Source organism: Pseudonaja textilis, chromosome 1, assembly GCF_049901715.1.
Source record: "Pseudonaja textilis isolate UNSWEBS1 chromosome 1, rPseTex1.2, whole genome shotgun sequence".
Taxonomy (NCBI): domain Eukaryota; kingdom Metazoa; phylum Chordata; class Lepidosauria; order Squamata; family Elapidae; genus Pseudonaja; species Pseudonaja textilis.
The window spans coordinates 267,897,481-267,924,122 of NC_141990.1; the positions used below are offsets into that span (position 1 = coordinate 267,897,481).

Below are 26,642 nucleotides of genomic sequence, written 5' to 3' on the forward strand. Positions count from 1 at the left end.
ATAATTTTTCATATTTTGTTGAATAATAAAGTTCATGGCTGAAACTTGTAGAATAGGTGATTTATTAATTTGTAATTTTTGTGCAACAGAATGGAATTTCAAAGGCTGGAGAGTAAATGATATTTATTAAAACTGTACAATAATTCCTGAAGGCTTCTGCTAACTAATGGCACAAAAAACAGATTAAAGGCCATGACTAAGTAGCAGGAAAATTTCCCAGAGACTAGCCATCTTCATTTCTATAAGAGTTATTTCATTTTGATCAATTTTAGTTTTATGTGAAATGTATTTTTTTAAGCTTGATGTTACACTAGACTATAAAATTTGTATTTAATCCCCCCAATGTAAATAAATGCACATATACATTTTTTCTAAAGTTTGGAAAATGATAATGATCAAATATACACAAATATTAAATAACTTCTCCAGTCTTGTGTTTGTATGTGTTAATATGTTAATAATAATTAATGTTGTATAATATTTTAAAATGTAAAATATTTTAAACAAAAGCACTAAATAATTCAATTCTATATGCGTCATACGCTCTAAATCACATCTGTTTCTGACACAAGCTGTTTACAGTAAACAAAGTACACTCTTATCTTGATTAGGATGTTTAAAACCTTTTTTCTGATGCTGACCCAAGTTTTATGAATATGGGATAAGGCAACAAGTAGAGATTCAAGGCATTTAAAAAAATAAATTATTGTTCTAAAAATATGGCTATCTGTTCTAAAAGATTGGAATGCAATATGTTACTCAGTTGTAGATGGTTCTTTAAAATATATTTTTGATGTTCAGTTATTAATTTATTTTACTGAAATATGATAGTAAGATTCTTCTAATGATTAGATTAATAGTAGATATACTACAATTTTAGGAATTGTACATATTGAACATATGAAATTTAACAGTATGTATTGCATGTGTTCTATAGTATTATTGGTTGACAGCTTTGAAATTAAAACTATTTTTTTCATAATTATTTTTAATGTAAAATCTCCTGTAATATTTTCATGGAACAGATCCTTTCCCAAATGCAAATTTTATGGAAGAACCAGTTAACACATAAAGGAAGCCAAGCATCCTCTGTCTCATTTCCTTCTGTAAAGAGAAAAAATGTAAAAGAATTCTTCAGAGAAATATTTAATTGTTTAGAAGTCTAAAATGCAGAAAGACTGGTCAGATAATTAGGTATACGAACCAAGAAGAATATAAAATATGAAAGAAATCAATAAAAGACATTATATGTAACTCAGGGTTGAATTATGGAGTCCTTGGTGATCTCTTACCTTAGATATTTTCTTGCAGACTTTTTACTACCCAGCTAGGTAACATCACTACTGCTAACACTAATGATGTAACTAGTTGGGTAATTAAACCTATGAAACAAATATGTATAATTTTTTTTTATGGATCTCTTACACTCATGAAATTGCTTCAATTTTGTAAGCAATGTGAATTTATCACACTTAATCCTTTTTGTTGGAACATTTTTTTCATTTGAAATGTTATTTGGATAAGGACTGGAGTTACACAAGGACCTTAAGAAACTAATATTAAAAACTAAGCATTAATTTATGGTTATATCAATATATTGTTGTTAGTCATATTTTATATATTTTTTCTGTTGGCATTAATATTTTTAATCTGATGGTTTTTAAAAATTCAATATTTCTTTTACATATATAATACTGTGTATTGTAGAAATACAACATGTACAAATAATTGCAATTTTATTCATATTATATAAATAAATGAACACAAAATAATACTTCAGGGCACAAATGCAGACTGCAAGACTGAGCCAGCCCTATAAAGTTATGTAGAAAATCAATACAAATTGAATAAATAAATAAACAGTTATTTCTAAACATGCACATTTAGAAATTGTTGGTGTTCATTTTAGAAATCAAGTTTTATTATTTCTTCAAAATGAATACCTGTGCAAATTTATAAATTCCACCACAGTGTGATTATTGCATTGTAAATTTTATGAAAGGTTCATACCACACTGCTTCTTTCAGGGATATATAAATACATACTGTATATCCATTATTAATTTACCAAGAAGTAAAGAGTGATTTAAGAGTGATTTAATTCAGTAGAATTCAATTCAGCTGTAACATACATAATTTCTACCTTCTTCTTAAAATGTGCTATACAGATAGGACCCAGTTCAAGAACGAGTTCTATTCCCAAGTCAAATTTGTATGTAAGCTGGCACAATATTATTATGTAATAAATAATATTGTATAATGAATTTGAACCATTGTATATTTAACTTGAATCACCATGTATTTAACTTCAAATTTGCCACAATAGACTCTGTTCTTAACTATGGGCTATCCTTATACTGGGATCTTCTTAACCTGGGAACTTGCTGTTTTGAAGTCATAATATGGTAAATGTTCTAATATTGCAATCATGTAATACTGAACATAGTAAAGACTGTACATAGTCTTATTCAATGTGGTTATAGTTACTGTAAGGTAGATTGCTATTGTTACATGCAATAAAACAAGGCTACGAAACTATGATTGTAAGTCACAATTGAAATTAGACTAGAACTACAGGTAGCATAGGGTATCAGATATCTGCATGCAGAATAGCTTTATTTCACAGTGCATCTAATTTTTCTATATCACAATTTTATTCAGCATTTGGAAAAACTCGGGGCTTTATGTAGTACATATTTATTCATTTGTACAACAAGATTTTTTTCTTGTTTTTATCTTCACCACCACGTACACCTCTGAATTTATCCTGGACTGACCTTTAAACAGAACACATTTGAGGGGAATGTAGAAAAAAAGGGAAAATGGACATGTAGTAATAATTTGTTTTCTTCTATATAAATAGGTAATAAAATGAACTGAAATAAAACAAATTGATTTTTAATGCAACAGATGTACATTATTTTTAAATTGAGTTGAGCAAAGCAACTGCGTTTACTCCTTATAGTCTTTTCAAAGTTTACTTTAAACTTGCATGAAAGAGTAACGTTTGCTGTTTGTTAGCAAAAAAAAAGAAAAAAGCAAAGCTTACATTATAAAAAATTACCATGATATTACATTAGACATGGACATCATGATATAATTGCACTTTCCAGTACTGCTTAGAAGAGAACTATGTGAAACAGAAAATGTTTTGAAGTAATAATTCCAAGTTAGTGAAGAAACTGCTTGGAATGGTTATCCAGCTAATTTAAATTTTTGTTTGTTTAATTTCCTGGATATGTTGTAACAGTGTTGTTCATAAAAGATTGGCTAATTCAATGTATTGCAGTTCTCTTTTAACCATAATACAAAATACAGTGTTAACTTGGTTTCTAGCTGCTGTTTCTGTGTTCTTCCCTGTAATGTTTCCACCATCCATGTTCTTTCGTAGCCTTCAAGATGTTCAGCAAGGGCAGCAGTCCACAGCCAAAGTCCAGTCACGCCCCCATTCCCAGGCAGCAGTGCTCAGCGCTAGCACCTCCTTGCTGGTGAGAAATGGGAGTGTCCAGTTAGAAGCAACACATGACAATGCATCTGCTGTCGGCAGCAGCAGTTTGCACAATGAACTTGGTATGCCGGCATTACATAACTTAGTGCAATCAAAGTGTTTGTTCCATAGATTTGTGGCTTAGAATGCATATAAACCTAAACTTGCTTAGTCTTGGCTTTATTTCAGACTGTTGAGGTGTGTTTCTTACAGCATATTGCTTCTGGTCTCTCTTTTGCAAGACTTCCTATGTTAAATTATTATCTAGGATTTATTTTTAAGTCACTGATCAAAGAAGATACTGAATTAGTTACGTTAGAATCCATCAAATACCATGTGTCAACTTTTTGCATTTATTTTAAAGTTTTAATTATGCATGGAACTCTAATAAATCACTTTTCAGCATCAATATCCAGAATTGCAAGTAATAGTATTTCAAACTTTGTTATTGTAATACACTTTTGTGTTAAATGTTGCCATTGTTAATTGTTTATGGTCTTCTTTACAATACTGACACTTGTGATTATTATTTTTTGTATTGATCAACATTTCTGAATTCTGTACTGGAACTTGTGTTTGGATATGGAAACTGTAAACCTAGAAAAGGCATAATACTAGTACTTTAATAATTTAGCAAGCCTATTTTAATTAAAACATAATTACAATTTATCATAGAAATGACTTCCACAATCTGTTTCATGTTGGACGATTTAAATTTGTACCAGAGCATAATACGTGTCATGTGATCTCTGATGATTGCTGAGTTATCATTCACAGTGTAAAAATCCTATTAATATTTTAATCAGGTGAGAAAGAATTGTGGCTTCTCTGTGCACATATATATATATATATATATATGTATATGAAAGCAGTGCTAAATTTAAGCACTGATACTTTCAGTAGTAGATGTAAAGGCAATCTGGCTGGAATGTCCGTTTTGCCTTCAGTCACCAAGATTGATTTGTCTGATCTGACTGGCCAGATGGTTGTCCTTCTTCCCTCACGGCTCTAGGTGCATTCCTTCCATTCCATTGCCTGCTTGGTAGAAAAAAAAATACCCATCTCAGATAGGAATGTTCTGTTCTGGGTTGGGGTTTGTGATGTATACGCTAGCTGGATTCCCTTTGCTGTAATATCCCAAGTTTGATTTTTGAAAAGAGTTTTTATGTATGACTAGATTGATCACAGTTTATTTAAGTATTGCCGATGTCTCATTTTGCAATCCTTTTCTATTCCATCTTGTTGCAAAGTATTAGAATTCAATACTGCTATCTTATGATTAACTGAAATAATGTAATTTGATTAAAAAATAATGTAATTTGATTAAAAAACAAAATACTTGTTTGAAAAAGGGCATACTTAAAATGACAACTTGCAGATTGCAAAAAAAAATGTTTACAAAATATTAAATAAACTATACAGTAAATGCTATTTTGCTAAAGCTGCAATTCTAGTATTTTCCCAAAATTAAGTCTTAAGAAATGTAATTAATTTTATGTTAACTGGTGGTACTTTTGCTGGGAATCAAAAAATTGGGAATGTTTTCTTTTTTTTAGAAATTGGTAACAATAGTAGTATCACACTGATTATGCAAAACTCTTTTTGCTGCAAAAAGCAGTCATAAAATGAAATGAATATTTTTATATTCTTCCTAAAAATACAATCCTGGGAAATAAACAAAAGGATCCTGTTGTGAAATTACTCCCTAGTTGAAAACTAGATCTTTAAATTAGGAAACTGCCCGACCCTCTTCTCCCTTTGCTGTTTTTTTATTACATACTTGTGGAAAAATACTAATTTTAGATATGTGCTGCACAATGTCCTTTGAATTTCCAAATCATTGACAAGGATTTAAATGAATTCACATTTGTTTCATAGTAATTCTGTAACATCAGGAGAACCTTTCCCAGTATATTAGCATATCTAGTGGATGAAATCAGTTATAAGCTTTTAGACCAATACTTACGTTTTAATACTTCTTTTTTAGTTGGTCTGCCCTTCGTGCTATCATTTTATTATTGTTCATTTTAGTTTTAATTCTTTAGGTTTCCAGAACAGATGTCGTTATTAAAGAACCACAAAATATTTGAAAATCTTTATGTTGCATGAATAGCTGGAGCTTCCATATAAACAGTTTATTCAACAATAAGCAAACAGGAATTATGCTGAGTTTATCTTCTCCAAAGGGCAACATGCGGAATGTCCTCTGTTAGCGTTATTAGCATTATCTTTTCCCCAAAATATGAACTTTTATGTCCTTATTTTTCTGTGGTTTAATATTCCAGAGTTTACTTAAACAACAGGGATGCTGATAAATTTGAGAACTTGATGCATTTTTAATTTTAACTTGATGCTGTTTTTTTTAAAAAAAATGTATAAGGAAGAAAAGATCAAGAAACAAAGATTTGAAATACCATTTTTTACTGGAATAACTTTGGGATCATGTCTATTTTGATGGAGCTCTTATGTAATGCTATGGCCCTGCCTATTATAATGTGGCTGCTTTACTGGTACCTGCAGCATTTAGTGGCAAATACAGAATGAGAGAAGTTTGGAATTACAATAATCTCTGAATGTATTACTTTTATATATATGTTTTGGAATGAATGGGCAGATGACTGCTATAATTCAGATATAGGGAGTTCCTATTTTCTTGTCATCTAGTTCTGTTTCAAAAGTTATACAGGTCTGCTATTTCTGATAAGGATTTTTTTCCCTCAGAGATTGTTCCTCTTTATTTCACAGTTGTAATTGTGGCTCAAGTAATGTACTAGGAATTTTATTGTTTATATGCTGGAAGTTTAAATCAAATCAAGTGAGAAGGTAGACATTCATGGCACAATTAGCCTCGCTGCCACCATTTTTGATAGTGGCATTACAGAAAAGCATATAGATGGCCTGGTGAAAAATAGTTACCTTAGAAGTGATTAATGTTGGCTTTTGGTAATATAAGTAGTTGATTGCCAACATATTTCTCTTTGAATCATAGTCACATTATGTGTTAGATTGTTTTATCACATTTGATACCTCAACTTTAATCCAAGAAGCCATTGCTGTTGCAATCATTAAATCATTTATGCTGAGGAATGTCAAAATATGGCTAGAATTGAAGCTTCACTATATTTAGCAGACGTGATGAACATTTTTCTGTTAGATAAGTCTGTATCTACTGCAAATCCCATCAAGACATTATGGGATAATTTGAAGTGGGCTGAAACCCTTCAAACATCATACAGGTGAAAAAACCTGCATGGAAGAGTAGGAATAAATTGCAGTGGATGTCAGACACTGTGACAGTTATAAGAAATAACAATTTGAGGTTGTTTCTGCCAAAGGAGGCAATATCAGGTATGGATAAGCCACATTGTTGAGTCTTGGAATTTTGATCAAACTATTTTGCAGTTGCTAAGGAGATCACCATGCGATCTGATTTTACAACCATTTTGAAGCAAATCATATAGTTATTAAGTGAATTACATAGCTATTAAGTGAACCCATTCTCCCAAATGCGTGGTGGGTTTTTTGGTTTTTTTTTGCCAAAAACCATATTTGTGTGCAGCAATCATAACTTAAAGGATGGATCATAAGTAACTATTTGGGGGTCCATCGTAACTTAGTTCTGTTTGTTAAACAACAACTACCTATATTAGAACAAAGGGTGTATTTATATTTTCCACAGAAGGAAATGGTATATGTTATTACCTTTTTGTTGAATAAATGATTGCAAAGTCAGCATTAAATAATACCATCTTTGTCTTTATACATTGTTTGAATGAATGCAAACAATTGTTTTGTTCACATATTAATTTTTTTACATGGGGTATATTTAATTTGTCATATGATTATATGCATGCTTGAAAGAAATCAGAGAAAAAATTAAATAAATCTACACACTATTGAGGAAAATCTGGATTCCACTGTTAAATTCATTCATATACATTTATATTATTTTTACTGTAGCTGTAGGTGTAACTTATCTCACTGTATTTAGGAAAGTGCCAAGAAGTTATCAAATGTAATATCAGCCAGGTACCAGACATTTCCAGGTGTTTTAGATATCCAAAATGTAGCAGAAACACATCTTCCTATTTTTTTCTCTATGCTTTGGGTAGTAAAATTAAATTTAGATTATTATTTTTAATAGTGCTGAATATATTCTGTAAGTCATTCACCCATGGTGCTCTACAGAATACCATTTCTTCTCCTATACTACTTATATGATCTAAATAAAACCATTAGTGGGAGATCATGGAGCTTTGGAGTGGGAGGGATTCTAAGTTGAGGATTATCTGTATTACATTTCCAAATTGGATGATGTTCTATTGCTAAATATTTTGAAATTTAATATAGCTTTGCCATAATTTAAATGCACTGTATTGCATTTAAAGAGGGATAAATGAATTAATCCTGTGAAAGTGTGTTGCATAAATTGCCCTTAAATGGAGAAGTTTTGAGTAAGTATTTTAATTGCTCAGCTGGTACTCTTTTCTCAAAACAAAGCCAATATGTTTGCCATCCTTATCAATATGAATGAATTACTGGCTTGCTAGACCCCCCCAAAAAAAAAAATCAGAGCTCCTCTTTGAGGGAGATGGGAGAATTAGAAATATGAAAGATAGATAGGATAGGCAGACATACGGATAATGAAACATTGAGGGCCTAAGTTCGATTTTATTTTAAAAATATCTTTCAGTCTTCTGTCTGGTAATCTGAATTTGAATTTTTTTGTCAATGTAAGCAACAAGGCAAAAAAGATTTGTATCTACAAATAGTAATCCTGTGTAATTGGTATGGGCTAAACTAGGAGCTAATTGGAAAGCTGATGTAAAGTCAGTTATACAAATTATTATTTTTCTATTTCTTTATTCAATGATTACAGTTGTTACAACCTTCTGAATACTTGCAATAGTGTACTAGCTTGCAATCTCTAATTTAGAAAATCTGTCTCTCATATACTGTAATAGCATGAACATGCTTAGGGTAAACTGAACTTCAGCAGCACTTATGGCAGGTTGACAAAATGAACTGAAAAAACCTGTCCTTACTATTAACAGAAGATGCTACTCATGGCATATTTGCAATTAAAGCTGGTAACCACGTCTGCACTTTTTTCTTACTAAACAAATTTATGATAGATTAAAGATTCCAGCAGGTCATGTTCAACTTGGAATATAAGAGAGATATCTATTAAAATGTGTGAATCAACAAATAAAAGAAAAAAGCACATTGTGTGATATTATGGATTTGGAGTTTAGGAATATGTGCAATGAAATGAAGGCCTACATTGGATTATAAATTATGTCATGACCAGCATGAAAGAAATAAATTGAATTAATTTGGTTATATAGGTTAAATAAATATGTGAAGGAAGAATGAATTGGTTGAAGGAGAACTCCAAAATAAGCATGGTTGGATAGAATTGATGAGATTCTAAGAAAGAAAGAGATTAGAAGTTTAAAGAATTGAAAGCAATATATGAATCTATGTAAGGATTCAGTAGAAGATGAATGTGTTTTCCAAGGCTAGAAAGTTACGGAGAAATAATAGGCAATGTACATTTGTGAAGTAATTTTATTCTACTTTATTTCTCTCTTTTTTTAATCTCGCATCTTTAATTGTTTAATTTGTTATGAAGAGATTTAATGGAGACTATGACTCCTTAATTCAAACAATGAAATGTGCATTTTCAAAGGAACTATGCACATTATAAAACAAAAATGCACAGTGTCTATTTGATCAAAAGTTGTCTTGAACTCTCTACAGCATTTCAGTGGCTATACTTGAAGAATGGAGCCTTTTTGTTCTTCATTTTTCTATTTTATTATTTTTTAAATTTTATTGTGTCATTGTTTAGTAACAATTTAATAACCGTAGAATTCTATTGAGTTGCAGAGTTTTATCTCCCTCTGCTGATAAAAAGCAAGTAGTGATAATTCTTTAAATCTCGTTTAATGGATTTGATTTGGTTCAGCAGACAGAAGAATGTGAAACAAGGAAATCACCAGGGTGAATATGACACAAGATCTTTTTAGGGATTTGGTTAGATCTTAAAGGCTAAAATGCAGAAATATAATGTATTGTGTCCCTTAAAAAACAAATAATCACCATAATGTGTGATTTTCACCAGATTTTTAAATGATGCGGTGATTACGGCCTTTACAATTCACCCTTTAAAATCTCACAAAATCCTCAAATTGGAAAAAATAAAGCAGAGTTCAAAAATTTTACCTTTATCTACATTGGGGATCATTTGAGAACTCTCCAACTCTCAGAATTGCATGCATCAAAAAGATGTACACTTTGAATTTTCTCAATGGCATATAATAATTTAAAAATTCCAGTGTGATATTTTCATATCATGCACGCACACATATACACACATAAACATAGAATTAGCAGATACAAAGATTTAGTCCATTTTTTTTTACAGTAGATAGGAATGTATAATCAAGCATTTTTCTTTACAACTTTCCTTTATTCCTTTATTAGGAACATCTGAGTGGGAACTATTTAGTATTTGTTTTTATCAGTGGCTAATAATCACGGGTTGCTCCCAGTAATATATAGTTTTTTAATGGAAGCATGTTTCCATGGTTTCATTAGGTATTAGAGTTATCATGAGAGCAAATTACATACATTGCCATAATTTCAAAGAAGCCCTTGCTTATGTCTGTTTTAAGCATATTTCCAATTAATTTAACTGAAGGGTCTCAAATTCAAGTATTATACAAGAGAAATTCTTCACCTCTCTTGTTTGTTTATTTAATTATTGTTCTGTAAATACATAGATCCAATTTATTAGCTTTCTCCTACAGAAAAGGTAGTCTTACTGTAGGAATTAGTAAGCCGAATAAGGTGAAATTTTTAAACAAAAAAATCCCATTGTAAATATTTTAATTGTCTTGATATTGTGTTTTTAATGTTTGTGTTAACAAGGATGACGAAAAATGGGTGCATACTTTAGCCAGCTTCACAAGTGGCCATATGTTTTAATTTGTAATCTTGATTTCAATATCTTTTTGAGGATCTTATAAAAATCATTACTTATTCATGATTTTTAAATTAGCGTGTATGTTTGTAGATAACAATATGTTTGTTGCTACAGTGTTCAAAGATTTCATAACATTTAATCTATCTTGACATTTTCTTCAATAGGTAAGTTCAGTTCCACACTCTATGAGACGGGGGGCTGCGATATGTCGCTTGTGAATTTTGAGCCAGCTGCAAGAAGAACATCTAACATCTGGTGTGTTTTTGAAAATAGCTGTAGTTTATACAGTAATACCAATTTATTTATAAATGGATAATATTTGTAGGATTGCATTTTGATACTAAAAGCAAATGTTTTAGATTTATATTGCATTAAATATCAGGCTTTATGTATTGATTTTGAAAATTATGATTGAATAATAATCGGGAACTACATACCAATATTATTGTTATATGTGCAGGCATCAGAAAGAAAGAGAAAATCTTGGCTTATGGCTCAATTAGATATTCTGCCAAAATCAAACATTAGCTTCAATATAATCAGTGATGGGATTCAAAAACTTTTACTACCGGTTCTGTGGGCATGGCTTGGTGGGTCTGGCAGAGCTTGGTGGACGTGGCAGGGGAAGGATACTTTAAAATCTCCATTCCCACCCCACTCTAGGGGAAGGTTACTGCAAAATCCCGTTCCCTCCCCAACCCACTAACCTACTTTCCAGCTCTGTTCTCCCGTGCAGGGCAAAAAAAGAAGACCCAGCGATCACCTGGGACTCAGGAGGCAGAGAATAGATGGGCCAGTCAGAGATGGTATTCCAAACTACTCAAAATTTCCACTACCGGTTCTCTGAACTACTCAAAATTTCTGCTACCAGTTCTCCAGAACTGGTCAGAACCTGCTGAATACCACCTCTGAATACAATGTGTGTGTTTGTGTGTATTGGGGTAATGTTGGGGTAATGTTCTATAATATTGGGGTAATGTTCTATTTTCTAAAACAAAAAACTGAATTGAATTGGAAAACAGACTAAGGTATCAAACTAAACTTTTCTTCTTGTTTCAGTGATACGGATTCTCATGTATCAAGTTCTACCTCAGTTCGTTTTTATCCACACGATTTAGTAAGTTTTTGCATTTGCTACTATTTGTTGCAAATTATGTATAATTTTATATTTTAAACTTAGCTGGTCCAATTAAATTCAGGCTAACCACCTGAAATTTATGGTTCAGGTGTTCAGCAGCTGGACATTACAGATAGTCCTCAACATATGAGCACAATTGAGCCCAAAATTTTTGTTGCTAAGTGAAACATTTGTTAGGTGAATGTTGTCACATTTTATGACCTTTCTTGCCGCATTTCTTAAGTGAATCACTGCAGTTGTTAAGTTAAACAAGGTTGTTAAGTGAATCTGCCTTGGCCATTGACTTTGCTTGTCAGAAGGTAGCAAAAAATGATCACATGACTCTGGGACACCGCAAACATCACAAATATGAGTCAGTTGCCTAGCAGCTGAATTTTGATTGCATGATGTGGGGATGCTGCAATGGCTGTAAGTATGACAAATAGTCATATGCCATTTTTTTCAGTGCTGTTGTAACTTTGAACAGTCATTAAATGAACTGTTGTAAATCAAGGACTACCTGTATAGCTGCGGATAATTAGAATGACATAGCTACATTAATATATTGGGGCTAATATATATCAATGCCTCATTGATATCCAAACCAATCCATATGCCTTGTTGAGCAGTCCTAGCCTCATCCTTTGATGTAACATTCCATATCCCAATAGCTCAGTGTGCAGGTATGCTATCTCTGCTATCACATTTAACCTTGGAAAAAATATGTATTTCTTTGTTGGAGACAATTAGCCAATCCAGATATCCTGTGGCATACCCGTAGTGTTTTTGAGTAAATGGTCATAAGCAAATGTCATTCAGATAACTCTTCCAGAGATAGCTCTCTCCCCTATGCTTTTAGAGCCTTATAAAGATGGTGGGTAATCAAGTAGTCATTATCTAAGCAGATCTCTCTCCTAACATTTATATTCTTTCAAAATAGGACTGAAGAAGTTAAATATGAAAGCAAAATCTTATTAACGTTATTGTAGCTTTCCCTCCCTCAGATCAGACTGAACAGACTGTTGACCATAGATACCGATCTTCTGGAGCATCAAGACATGGACCTAAGTCCTGATCTGCAGGACCATCTCCAACCACAAGAGGAGCCATCGCAAAAAGTAAAACACTATTATCGCTTTGGGATATTCCCCAAAGTCTGGATTGGTATCAATTTTGATAGATTGACTCTTTTGGCTTTGTTTGACAGGTAAGTCTTTTATGCTTTATACTATTCTAACATAGAATGTGTTTAGGTTATTAGTCTGCTTGGAAAGAAATCTAAAGATGCTAGAAGTATCAAAGCATTAAGGAGTAAAATTGCCAAAAAATAGTTTACTGAGAACCAAATAAAATACTTTCTATTAATTAGAAAAAAAAAATAACAAAGAGGAATTGGTGATTTCTTCTTGTTAATATTTGGATTTCCAGATGATTTGATTAAATGATGGATTAAATAATGACCTGTTTGGGATCTATTTACTAGGATAAATTGCACACTTGAAAGTGAAAATGTGGTTGATTATATCTAAAATGTATTTCAAAATCAAAATAAGCAAATATGTCTTCCGAATTTGGATAATAATAGTTATTTGGTTTGTTCTGCTTTTTTGCATTCCTTGTTCTTATTGTTGTAGCATTTCACTAACATATACACCTCTGTCCATAGGAATCGTGAGATCTTGGAAAATGTATTAGCTGTCATTCTAGCTATTCAAGTGGCTTTCCTAGGTTCTGTACTCCTTATAGAAGGCTTTTTCAAGGACATCTGGGTCTTCCAATTTTGTTTGGTGATTGCCAGTTGCCAGTACTCTTTGCTGAAGGTAATTTTTTATGCTCACTGTTGCTTAGTTTTAAATTATTACAGTTGTCTACTGTGTGAGTTAGTATTTTAAAATATGTCCCTGTTTTCTAGCTTATTTTTGAATAAAGACATTAAAAGAGTACCTTGATGGAGAGAGTGGAATAATATTTCCCAACATATGAACAAATCTTTTCATATTCCTCTCAGTTCCTTTTTTTTGGTATGCCAGAGAAGGAGATTTGAAATAAATTAATTTTGCCTTTAAGTGTACACCTGCTATAGATCAGGAGTTTGCATAAAATATGGTTTGTAGAACAAGTTTGGATTTCAAAATATATTTTATTGGATTGGATTGGATTCAATTCTGGCTTGTTCTTATAATTGTGATTAAGAAGCCACTCTTTTCTAGATCTTAAGGGAAGTATTAATGTATGTGGATGTAGTAACTTGTGAGACAGGCAGTGATTAACACTTGGGAATATTATAATTCTGTAATTTGTTTTTGTTTTTTTAAACAAGGTTCATAAAACTTGCAATCTTACAAATTGTTAAAAACCACATTGAATAATATTTAAAAAAAAATATCTAGAAGTTTTCTGAATAATTCAAATAATTCACTCACAATTTGAGATATTTGGATTGTCCCAAATGAGGCTATTGCTTGATTATGAATTTGGATTTGGATTTTTCCCTCCCATGAAGCACCGCAGTTTTCCTTTCTGTGGTAACCCATACAGAAAAACAGTTTGTTCTTCTTATTGTTAATTAGGCTTTTTTGTATATTTCTGAATTCTTCATGTCACATTACGAGATTTTACAGAAATGGATTATACACCTATATGGAATGTCCAAGGCAGATTTTCCTGATCTCCTCCTTCAATTGGGGATAAAAACAGCAAAACAAACTACATCATCTCCTTTGAGAAACAGTTAAATGGTCATTTTCTCCCCAAGAAATTATCTTAAGAGTTGTGTTTATTTTCTGTTGCAGCTAGACATATCTAAACTATGATCAACTGTTTAGTTCCCGTTAGCTCTGGATAATAGTTGAGAAATGTTTTTACACAGTTGAAAAAAAGCTGTCCTGAAAGTTTAATGTATCCAGGGAAGTCATTTTAAATACCATTTGTTCAGATAATTATCTTAGGAGATACTAAACCATCAACAATATTTTTCTCTATCTTTGCACTTTTTCAGAGCGTTCAGCCAGATTCTTCATCACCTCGACACGTAAGTTTTCCCGTTTGGTCTTTATGTAGTCTAATAAATCAAAAATTGCTGCATCTATTGTTGTTTCAAAAATATTGCCATTAAGGAGAAATTGTACTTTAAAAACATTGATGGTTTAAAAAAATCTATACAGTATATCATACATTTACAAATGGCCAGTATATACCATGTTTTTCATATAATAAAGCCGGGTCTTATTTTTTTTTTGAGCCCCGAAAAAACGGCTAGGACGTCTTTTCAGGGGTGAATTAATTTCTCCCTCCCCCACGCACCCTTGCCTAGAGCGCCCCGTGGGCCTCACCACCAGCCACTCCTAACGCTGATCATGGCGGAGCGCGGAGGGCTCCCTACCCCCGCCAAGTGCCTTTACTACAGACCCAGGTCAGCGGGCGGGTGGCGGCAGCATGGATGTCCGCCGGCAGCATTTCAACTGCTTCTTGGGCCTCCATAGCTTCCACGGTTTCCGCCAGTGCTGGCGCCTCTCTCGCCAGTGCCGTCTCCAACAACAGCATCTGAGTCGCTCCCGCTTTTCCATCCCCGTCCCTGTCCCCGCAACAACAGGGGGAAAAAAACATTTTGAGGCACCTTAGAGCACCGCATGCTGCATTTTCGTTTAATCCCGAGCAGCTGGGTGGGCATGAGAAGAGCCAAGTGAGCGTCTCTGCCGCTGCTACCCTTGGTGCTCCAGCCTTGGGCTCTGCAAGTTTCCCAAAGTCCCAGTGCACAGCCCGTTCTTGCATTCCAAGCGCACCCAGGCCGAGCTGCAGCTGTCCCTCTCTCGTCAGTGCTGTCTCCAACAATAGCGGCAGCAGCGTCGGGAACCGTGGAAGCGTTTCAGCTGCTTCTTGGGCGGCGGAGCCACCTCCATAAATTCCACGGTTCCCTCCGCTGCTGCCACTATTGGAGACAGCACTGGCGAGAGAGGGACAGCTGCAGCTCGGCCTGGGTGTGCTTGGAATGCAGGAAAGGGCTGAGCACCGGGACTTTTGGAAACTTGCAGAGCCCGAGGCTGGAGCACCAAGGGTAGCAGCGGCAGAGACGCTTGCTCGGCTCTTCTCATGCCCACCCAGCCACTCGGGATTAAATGAAAACGCAGCATGCGGTGCTCCAAGGTACCTCAAAATGTTTTTTTCCCCTGTTGCGGGGACGGAGGAAAAGTGGGAACGACTCAGATGCTCACGCCAGCGCCGGCAGGAACTGTGGAAGCTACGGAAGCCTGAGAAGCGACTGAAATGCTGCCGGCGGACATTCATGCTGACGCCGCCCGCCCACTGACCTGGCCTGCAACCAGCACCATACCTGGGTCTGCAGCAAAGGTGCTTGGTGGGGGTAGGGAACCCTCAGCCATGATCGGCCATTAGGAGCAGCTGGTAGTGAGGTGTGGCTGCCTGCGGGGCGCTCATAACGGCAAGTTCCCCCCACCTTTCCCCACCAATTTTTCTTGTTTTAAAATAGGCCTAAATTTGGGGGGAGGGGCTTAATTTCATTTTATGCCTAGAAAATATGCTGGGTCTTCCTATGGGGGGGGCGTATTGTTGGAGGAACACAGTAGTTCAAAATGTAGTAATTAAATCCACTAAAAATGAAGGTGATGTTCTAAATAGAAAGTTTTTAGAGCGTTACCCACAAAACATAGAAAAACAATACACATACAAAGTAATATTTATTTTAGTGGTGCCTGATAGGAATTCAAGAAAGTCACAAAAAGAATTAAGGCAATTTCCATTACTTTAGTAGAAGCTGCAAAAAATAAAAATAAAATCTAATGATAGCAGAAAATGAACTGTTGTTTAGAACTGAAAATCAATGTTACTTGAATTTTGTTACTTGCTTGGAGTATGAAGCTGATGTAATTGATGCAGAATTAAAATAATCTTGTGCAATGTCTTATTGGAATGTGGGAGGAAAATCCTTATTCCTTCATCTAGAAAAAGGCATAAGCTCTATTTTAAGTGGAACTAGCATGTCAAAGATTTTTGAAGAAAGGATTTACAACTTAAGTTGCAGTTCTCAAACTTGTATTCCAGGGTCATAACCGAATCATTGCCTACAGCAGGCCTGTTTACTTCTGTATATGCTGCAGTCTCATTTGGCTATTGGACTATGGCAGCAAGAGCACTTTTACTGCACGATTCCAACTATATGGAATGGCTTTCATGAATCCACTATTGCTGCTTTCAGCAAGGGACTTGATAATGGGTGAGTGATTTTTCTATTTCGTGCATTTAGATAAGGGCTGGAAAACCTGTAACCTTCCAGATGCTGTTGAACCAAAAATGCAGCCATCCCAGATAGCAATGTCTAGAGGTTGCTCGGTTCTCCCATCCCTGATGTATGTTCTGATTGCTTACTGTGTCATCGTTGCTCTGTTGAACCTAATTATTTCATTTTAGTCGCTCCCTCTCTGTCTTTCTCTTTAAATAAGATGGTATTTTGTTATACCAGTTTCAAGAAGGTCCTAGAACAAAGTAGTACAGGATTTATATGCTAGAGAATATAGGGAAAAACAGTACATGTAGTCCTTGTTAAGTGACTATCTATCTCATTTAACGACAATTCACAGGTATGACAAGTATGACAAAGATCACAACCAATCTTTGCACTTACAACCTTCTCAGGTCCGAAAAACAGGAAATCTGAAGTAAGATCATAATCACTGTCACATTCATTTAGTGATCACTAAATGCGTTTACTAATCAAGTTGCCAGTCCCAATTTTGGGTGCTAAGAAAACAAATGTCTCTCTATATCCTTCATTTTATTGGGCCAACAGTATCCCTCCAATGTATTAGGGAATGTATCATGAGCTGCAATCATCTCCAATGATTGTCTAATAAGACATTTAGTGAAGAAATAGGTAATCTTTCTTTTCAGCCTGTGTTGTGGATATTTTTAGAAAATACATTGGCCTCTGAAAACAAATATCTGATGACATGTGATGCAATTGTGTGGGCAGGACTAAAAATGTTCAACTCTCATTTGCTTTGTTGTTTTTTTGTATTGGGAATGAGATGAATTTAGAGGTGAAGTATGTTGCCTTTAGTTTAGAGAAGTTTAACGCAAATATTGCCATTGTTATTTTTGTTAAAAGCAGTAAAAATGTGTGCCACCAAAAATTGTCCATTTATGTGACCAGATTTTAACAATGCAGCCTAAGGTGTTAGAGGTCTGCAGAATGAGTTTGTAATTCATGTAACACAGTGTCCTATCCCTGGATTAATGAAACTGAGAAGGATCAGAAAGTCCCAAATGGCCCTATTGCATCAATTTTGTCAGCCTCATGCACCTTCCCCAACCTGTGTTGCATCCTTCACAGTTTTCATGCTTCTTGCTCACCTTGCCCTTTCTGACCTGTGCCTCTAACATACCCACTTCTACCTTTGCACATCCAATCCACACAGTGCCTCTTCTGTACTCTCGACGTCATCTCTTAATGCTGACCATCAGAACTGTCACTAAACTTTATAACCACATCTCTTGGAAAAGGAAATTCTGGTCCCAATTGCCGTCATAAGTTGAGGAGTACTTACACACACCAATCATACATGTTTCTCCACCTAGCTTACTTCATTATAACCATCAGAGTCTGTTTTATCTCAGACGTCATATAATCTGGTGAACATGTTAATTTGAAGAAGAAAAATCAAGAAAGACGTTGCTTGTGCTTGTCTCATTCTTTCTCAAACACATATAAACAACAAAGAGTACAAGATGTACAATCAAGAGCTTCGGTGAAGCTACTTTTGAAAGAAATAACGTAACTGCTTTGGAATGTACTGCTAAACTTATGAAGTTAGAAAAAAAAGGTAAACTTCTGAGAGAAGCAATTGAGTCATAGGAGTCAGTATATTGTAGATAAATCTTAATGTATTGCTAGTTTTCCTTAATTGTTCCGTAATTAATTTCAAATGTTTTACTGTTTTACAGTGTCCTGCACCTAAACAATACATTTTATAAATATAGATTATTATAATTATTATGTAGAAAATGAGTCTGAAAATAGAATATATTTCCTGCCATATGCATATAAGTGCTCGTATTCTACTAAAAATGAAATTCAACAGCTATTTGAAGTAATTCTTTCTCCAAAATAAAGAGAACATTTATTCACCAAATGTGGAAAATTAGTCAGCAGTTCTTCATGTACTTAAGACTTTTCATCATTTTTGTCTCCTATAGTGTTTATACTATGCTTCCCTATAGTATTCTTCATTGGTCTTCTGCCTCAGGTGAACACATTTGTGATGTACCTTTGTGAACAATTAGATATTCATGTCTTTGGTGGCAATGGTGAGTAAAACTGTTTCATTTCATGAAATATAATCAGTAAAAAAACTTTTCAGTGGGTTTCTAAAAATAATTTGAGTGTTTATCTAAACTGTCAGTTTTCAGTGTATCATAATATAACCTTTTCAGATTATAGGTTGTCTTTGACTTCAACCACAATTGGAAATGGAATTTGCATTGCTAACCAATATGCTCATAAAGTGGGAAGTCACAAGCTTAATGCAGCAGTCCTGGCAATTCCACTTGTCATTGTTAAATACGGTTTAGCAGTTGTTAGCTGAGCACCTACCCCAATCTGAGTGATTCTAGGCTTGGTCCTTCCCACCCCCATAGCTTAGAAACATGAGCAACTACCATTCCCACCTGCCTATATCTCCTCCCCCGTCTTTGCCCTTTTGACTGTCTTACACCATGCCTTGCAAAGCAACCAATAGCCCCGGAACTATGTGGCTCTAGGGTTGCTTGCCATGCCCTGGGAAGTCGCAGCTATCCCGAGTCCCCGTCCTGCATTCTGAGATCCCTGATGCCCAGTTTACCATTTTTGTCTTCTTGTTGCTGATGCTAATGAGGTGTGTTTATCCTGTCCTTTTGCACTAAGAAGCCCCATTGGCAAAAGCACTCCAGGAAAAACACGTCCCTTTGCAAGCAGCTTTTCCAGGAACCAACTTAGTGCAAAGAGGCTGCTATTATTACTATTACTATTACTATCATTATCATGATCATCTTCATAATCATTATCATCGTTAGTGCCCTTTTGTGCAGAGCCAGCCAAGAGCATTCTGACAAAAACATGATCCTTTGCAAGCAACTTTTCCAGGAAACGATTCCTACCTGTAGCTTCCTGAACCAAGTCCCGCCCCTTTCCCATTGGACAAAACTGCTTTTCACTGTTTTCAGCATGTTTGTAATTTCAAATGGTCGCTGAACAAATGGTTGTAAGTCAGCAGTCAGTTGGGAAGAAAAATGCATATCATAACATATCAATTGAGATATAAATGTAGACTATGGTCTGCTACAAGTTAGGAAAGTTAAGGATGAAATTCATGAGTCAGGGTTCACTTGAATTTTGCTGTTCTATGCCAAACTACATGCATGCACATACACACTTTGAAGTAACTTTTGACACTAGGCACTGCCAGCCCCTGTACTTTCTTTTGCAAGATGTTTGGAAGTGGTTTGCTATTGCCTTCTTCCTGGAATTAAAAGAGAGTGACTGTCCCAAAGTCACATAGCTGGCTTTATGTCTCAGACAGGGTTCGAACTCACAGTATTCCTGTTTCTAACTTGTGCCTTAATCACTGCAGCAACCTGGTTCTGTTTGGCATTATGTCTGCTCTTTGTTGTTCCAGCATTAACGAAGCAATTGATGTTAGTTACATGGTTAGTTAAGTGAATTTGGCTTCCCCGTTGACTTTGCTTGTCAAAAGGTTGCAAAAGATGATACCGTGATCCCGGGACACGGCAACTGTCATAAATATGAGTCAGTTATCAAGCATCTGAACTTTGATCGCTTGACCATGGGGATGCTGTAATGGTTATAAGTGTGAAAAATGGTTTTAAAAATGGTTTTAATGCCGTTGTAACTTTGAATGGTCACTAAATGAATTTTTGTAAGTTGAGGACTATCTATATTATTTGAAAAGTAATAATAATTTATATTTGATAAACAAAGGTGTGAAAAAATATTTCCTGAAAGTGAATTCATTAAAATATTTTATACACAAAGATACACTAATTAAAACTTCAAAATAATAAATGCTTAATTTTTACATCAAGATTTATTTTACCCATTTTTTAATTATTCTTTCTTGTCGTATTATTATCTAGCCACGACAAGCCTCATTGCAGCACTCTACAGTTTTATCTGTAGTATTGTGGCCGTAGCGTTATTATATGGATTGTGTTATGGCGCTCTAAAGGTGAGTAGTAGCACCAGGGCTATATTTTTATATAGTACAGTTAAAATTAAAATTGTTATATTCTGTTTTTTTGTAAAATGGATAAATGTAGTTATCATTTGATTTCATGATTTTATACCGTATATGGAGATAACATTTTTTTTCGTACAATACAGAAACCCAGGATCTTCCAATAAAACTAATTTGAAATAGCTTCAAGGTGCAAACAAAAATCTCACATCTTTATATAAGAAAATATCTTTTGCATATTTCTTGATATTAGGTCTAATGTCCTTACCTTAGGAAAATTCAGTGTGATAGTAGTATTATTTTATAATACTGTAATACAAAGAACTACAACACTATAAAGAAAAAAATACAATAATGGTTTATAGTGAGAAAAAGATCTTTCTCTATTTTTCTCAATGCATATTGTGATTATTACAATAAATTAAATTAGCAAAAAAGAAGAAAAGCTACATGGAGAATTAATTTAGCCCTTAAGTTGCTAAATTCTTAATGTGTTTCATTGATTAATAATTAAATTAAATTAATTAATTTAGAATTCTAAATTTTACATTCTTAAGCTTAAGACTCTAGACCAGGGGTTCCCAACCTGGGGTGCGAGACATTATTCCAGGGGGTACGAGAAAAGTCCAGGTAAATAATAGGATATTGGCTATATGTTGGCATTTTTATTTATTATGCAATGGATTAACTTTGTTTTCATTTTAGAGTTAAGTATCGTTATTTAGTAGCTGTCACATACATAGCTGAAAAGATTCAATCCTACCATATATTTAACGCGTTCAGTAGTTCCTAAAGTCTAAATTTCAGGGGGTGCGAGGTTCGAGTGAAATTTCTTTAGGAGTGTGGGGCGAAAAAAAGGTTGGGAACCACTGCTCTAGACCATATGGAAATACACTGCTTCATTCTTCATTCAATTTTCAAAAATAGCAGATTCATACCCTGATTTTAACAGGAGATTCATACCGCAGATGTATAGACATGGCTACATTGGGTCTCCAGATTTAGAGAAAATGCTTGCTGAATATATATTGCTGAAAAGCAGAAGTTTGGGTCATTTATTATCCCCACTCCTAGTGACTGACCTAATTTTTGAAAATGCCTTTGTCTTGATTTTGCTTTAATTTGGAAAAGCATAGTTTGTATGTGATTTAACACTGAGATTTGCTACCTCCAAAGTTCTTATTTATTTTTCCTGGGAATTATAATGCTTCCAAATGCTTTCTGATCTTTATATTGAGTAGTGTGTGCCTTGTTTCAGAGCTCTCAGTTAGTATTCTATGCCTCTTGAATAATTGGAGTTGGATTATTTTATGATTACATTTCATTATCCTAAAGGTGCTTTTTCCAAAAGGCAACTGGACTTCTTGGTTTTTGCTTTGAAAACATTTTGGTTCTCATCCAAAAAACTTCTTTAGTTCCCCAGCAGTTAGAACCGAAGAAGCTTCTAGGACATGCAGAGAAACATGTTCAAAGGAAAAAAAAAACCCAAGAAAGTCCAGTAGCCTTTTGGAAAAAACACCTTTGGAACAACCATGACTAGATGACTGAGAGTCTCCATAGATATTTACATTTTATTACTTCGTTTTGTATTAATCAAAAAGCAGGTTTAAAATAATCCCCAAACCAAATAATCTTGTGGTTTACCACTATGCAATTGATGTTATTCATTTTTAATGCAGAATTTCTAACAATTTTAAAATAAAAATGATCTTTTATACTATAGCTTGACTTAATTGTTCTGATATAGGAATACATATTTGTCTACAGGATTCTTGGGATGGTCAACATATTCCAGTGCTTTTTTCAGTATTCTGTGGTACATTAGTGGCAATTTCCTATCATCTCAGCCGACAAAGTAGTGATCCTTCTGTCCTTTTGTAAGTGATGTCTTCCTGTTCCTATATTACATCAATTTTGTTTCTCAAATTGAGAAATATAGAAGGAATTAACTTTTCAAAAGCCTAAAGCTGCGTCTATGAACAGGGTACCTTAACTCACTTAGAACTAGTAGTAAATAGATATAGGATTGGAATTGTAGCTTTTTGCTGCATTGAAATTTCTTCCTTAAAAATGCTAGGTTACTCTGATCACTGCCATAGACTATGATGATTCTGAAGCATTTGTATATATATAAAAGGCCCGAAAGGCCTTGCTCATGGTCACTAATGCATTAGTCACTTCCCAGTTGGATTTTTGCAACGCGCTTTATATGGGACTGCCTTTGAAGATCACTTGGAAGTTACTAGTCCAGAATGCAGCAATACGCACAATGTTGGGGGCTCATAAGTTTGCCCAAATTGCATCTTTATTGAATGAGCTGCACAGCCTCTTTATTGAATGAGCTGTACAGTTTCCTTCCATGTGCTTGTTCTCACATTTAAAGCCATACATGGCACAAGACCTAGTTATTTGTGGGACTACTTCTTCGTAAGAATATCTGCCGATCCCACTAGATCACATAGGGTAATCACGCTTCTGGTTCCTTCCCTGAAATCTTGTCATCCAGTGGGAGCTCAGAAGTGTGCCTTTTCTGTGATTGCCCCTACCTTGTGAAACCCCTTCCCCCATCAAGAAATTTGATAGGTGCCTACCCTTCGAGCCTTTTGTAAGAAATTAAGACCTGGCATTGTACCAAGGTGCTGGGATAGTTGTCAGGCACAAATGAACAAACCACTTTTTTTAAAAAAACAAGTTTTATTCAGTTTTCATATTTTAACATCTCTTTTTAGTGAACAGCATGATTACAGGTTTCACATATACATACAAATATGACCGTAGTTACATATTCAATTTTTGTATTCAATTTCTTATCTTAACAATGGTTTTATACATTTTCTGTTTTATTATATTACTCCAAATGCTTATCTCATTATTTAATTCGCTTTGTTAGCTTCATAATTATTATACTTTAGTACTTTTAACTGTCACGTTTGTATATTTCTTCTTAAATTCTGATTAAAAACACTCCTCCTATAAATTGGTTTCCCCCCTAAAATATCAATTTAAGTACGCTACCCCTAAGTTACATGTTCATTAATTATCTCCCATTTTAAATACCATTAAACGTCAAACAAACCACTTTTGAAGAGTTCAATTAGCTGTGTTATTGCTGAAGCTTGTACACAGGAATTTTCTTAGACTAATGGTTTGCACCTGGGTAAGTCTAGGTAAAGTTCAATGGCATTCAAGGAAAGGTTGCACTTTGCCCACATAGAGATTCTAGACTACCGTCAGTCCCTGTTTGACTCCTCTCCCTGGTTCAACCAGTCCCTCTCCTAAAACAGTATAGATAGGTAGTTTGGAATATGGGCAACTGGAGCCTACAGTGGGGAATCCTAAAGAGATGTTTTTTTGTTTTATTGTTTTACTGTTTTTACGATTAAAAAATTAAAGTGAAAAATTACACAAAGCTTTAAATTACTTAGAGATATGTTTGAAATATGGAACTGAAACAATTCTGACGATATCCAAAAGATTAGTGTGTAATAGTTAAATGGTAACATTCATTTACATTTTCAAGTTTCATCTGTTTCAGTGAAATTATGAATGATTGGCACCTTGCTCTAGAGCAGGGATATTAAACTCGCTGCCTGCGGGCCAGATGTGTCACGTGCTGCTCCCGCCCCCGGTTTAGCAAAGAGGAAAAAAGTCCCAATGCGTCACATGACACCACCATAACAACACAAGTTTGACACCCCTGCTCTAGAGGATATGTATAAGCAATTTATAACATTTTATCACATGATCACGTGTAAAAATATTCAGACAGTGGAGATAACCAAAGAGTGATAGAGCTCTTTTTTATAGATACCATTTGTTTTATTTAAAAAAAAGGAATGCTCATTTTCCTTTAAACTTGAAGGGATGCTTTACATTTGCTTAGAATATAGTAATGAACAATGCAGTTCTTTTCTGTAAAGACTTTGTTTAAAACAAGTATTTACTTTAGCTCTTTAGTGCAATCAAAGCTTTTTCCTACTTCAGAAGATAAAAACCCAGAAGATCCATTATCTGAAGTCAAAGACCCCTTACCTGAAAAGCTTAGAAACTCAGTGGTAAGTTGTAACGTAGTTCAAATTACTAATAATTCTCACAAGTTTGCTATTATGAGTACTAAATATTGAGCTAAATAGTTGACATATTTCTGGAATATTTAGGAATAATCACCGTCTTAGTCATAATCCAACATATTATTTCCAGTAAAATGAACAATGCTAATGTCAGCTATAAATAAGCCAAATCTGTAGTATAAGACTAGTGAAAGATTAATAGGTAGCACGAACAGGGGAAACTTCCAGAACTATTAATACTGATAATTATTCATCTGGAATTTGTGGGAGATACAGTCTAAAACATTAGAATGCAGTGGTTCATGTGGTTAGGACACTGGGTTGGAGGTTAGCAACATCTGCGTTCGAAACCCATGTACTGCTGCATAGTTGGGTGAGCTCCTGTCATTTGCTCTAGCTCCTTGATGAAAGGAGCCCCCACAGGCATCCCCCATGCAATGGTGATGTCCCCGATTAATCCTTTCAACCCAGAAGTGCTTTAAACTGTACCTCCGACACAAATGGGATGGGGAGTCCAGAATATTTGGAAAACATCCCAACGTGCATGTTCTATGTCAATATTTCTATGAAAAGAGTATTTGATTATTTCAGAATATCTAAATATTTGCATATTTTTGCCACCAAATCAGAACTGGAACTTTTTAGGCTTATGGGTGTTATTATATTTACATTATATTTATTATATTAAATCAAACAATGCATTCTGCTGTAAAAACTTTGTACCATTAGTCGAGTGTGGAGCTAGTAATGCCATGGCTTAGGGATGCTTTGCTTCCTCAGGACCTGAATGACTTGCCATTCTTGAAGGAAGCACGGATTTTGATCCTGTTAGTGAATTCCACAGGAAAATATGAGAAGATTTGTGACACTCTGTTCTAAGAATTTTCTAAAAAAATTCTCTTTGTACAGCTTAGCAAGTCATCTGGTACCCAACCTAAAATTCCACAAATACATCAATAAAAACTATTGGGAGGGGAGTAGGTTTTGAGATTCTGTAAATACTAATTGCAAGACTATATTCTGAAACTTGTGTTCAAAATAACCATGTGCGTAATAAAAATGTGGAAATTTTATAGAACCTCCTTGACATGCAGATGGATTGTCTTTTTCTTCTTTCTAGAATGAACGTCTGCAGTCTGATTTTGTTGTTTGTGTAGTCATTGGTGTACTTTATTTTGCAATCCATGTCAGCACAGGGTTCACAGTATTGCAGGTAAGATTGATTTCTGCTGTCCACTTAAAAAATCATGACACACTTTTCTTTCATAAATCTTTCTTGGATATTTTTTGTATTGCTTAACCACATAGAAAACATGTTTCTAAGTTCAGTCATATCATATTGATTCTATGTATGTCTCTCTTTTGTTCTTACTTTAAGTTTATTCCAGCTAGTCCCCATTGCTATTTTAAGAATTTTAAATAAGGTGGGAAGGATATTAGGTAGCCTGTGATTAGAAAATTATCTCATTTCTCCATGTTTTTGCTTGTGCAACATTTTCTAGAACAGGCTGATGTGTCTGGTAATATGAGTAAATATGGAAACTTGGAATGCAAAAAACCGTGTTGTACTGGAACTGCTGTCTGAACAGACCAGAATCTCACTTTTGTTTGTTTTTGTTTTGTCTGATACACATGCTGTAAAATGCAAATACTAAAAGGACTATAGCAAGAAAGTTAGTAAACCTATCAGTGGGTGGCAACTAAATGATATACTTCCAGCAAATTCAGTGGTT

At 34.5% G+C, this 26,642-nt stretch overlaps 1 protein-coding gene across 4 annotated transcripts in view; it reads left to right on the forward strand.

The window, feature by feature from the left end:
• PCNX1 (pecanex 1) overlaps positions 1-26,642 on the forward strand; it is an 88,559-nt gene that overhangs the window by 36,392 nt on the left and 25,525 nt on the right. The window contains exons 8-19 of one of the 4 annotated variants that reach the window (XM_087921732.1): positions 3,391-3,569; positions 10,642-10,732; positions 11,537-11,594; positions 12,599-12,801; positions 13,261-13,414; positions 14,593-14,625; positions 16,653-16,824; positions 18,804-18,914; positions 20,739-20,830; positions 22,607-22,716; positions 24,789-24,894; positions 26,030-26,122. In XM_087921732.1, the coding sequence (XP_087777858.1) occupies positions 3,391-3,569; positions 10,642-10,732; positions 11,537-11,594; positions 12,599-12,801; positions 13,261-13,414; positions 14,593-14,625; positions 16,653-16,824; positions 18,804-18,914; positions 20,739-20,830; positions 22,607-22,716; positions 24,789-24,894; positions 26,030-26,122 (1,402 nt within the window). Of the gene's footprint in view, positions 1-3,390; positions 3,570-10,641; positions 10,733-11,536; positions 11,595-12,583; positions 12,802-13,260; positions 13,415-14,592; positions 14,626-16,652; positions 16,825-18,803; positions 18,915-20,738; positions 20,831-22,606; positions 22,717-24,788; positions 24,895-26,029; positions 26,123-26,642 lie in introns of all 4 variants that reach the window. The other 3 variants (XM_087921735.1, XM_087921733.1, XM_087921734.1) reach the window with 3 other exon arrangements.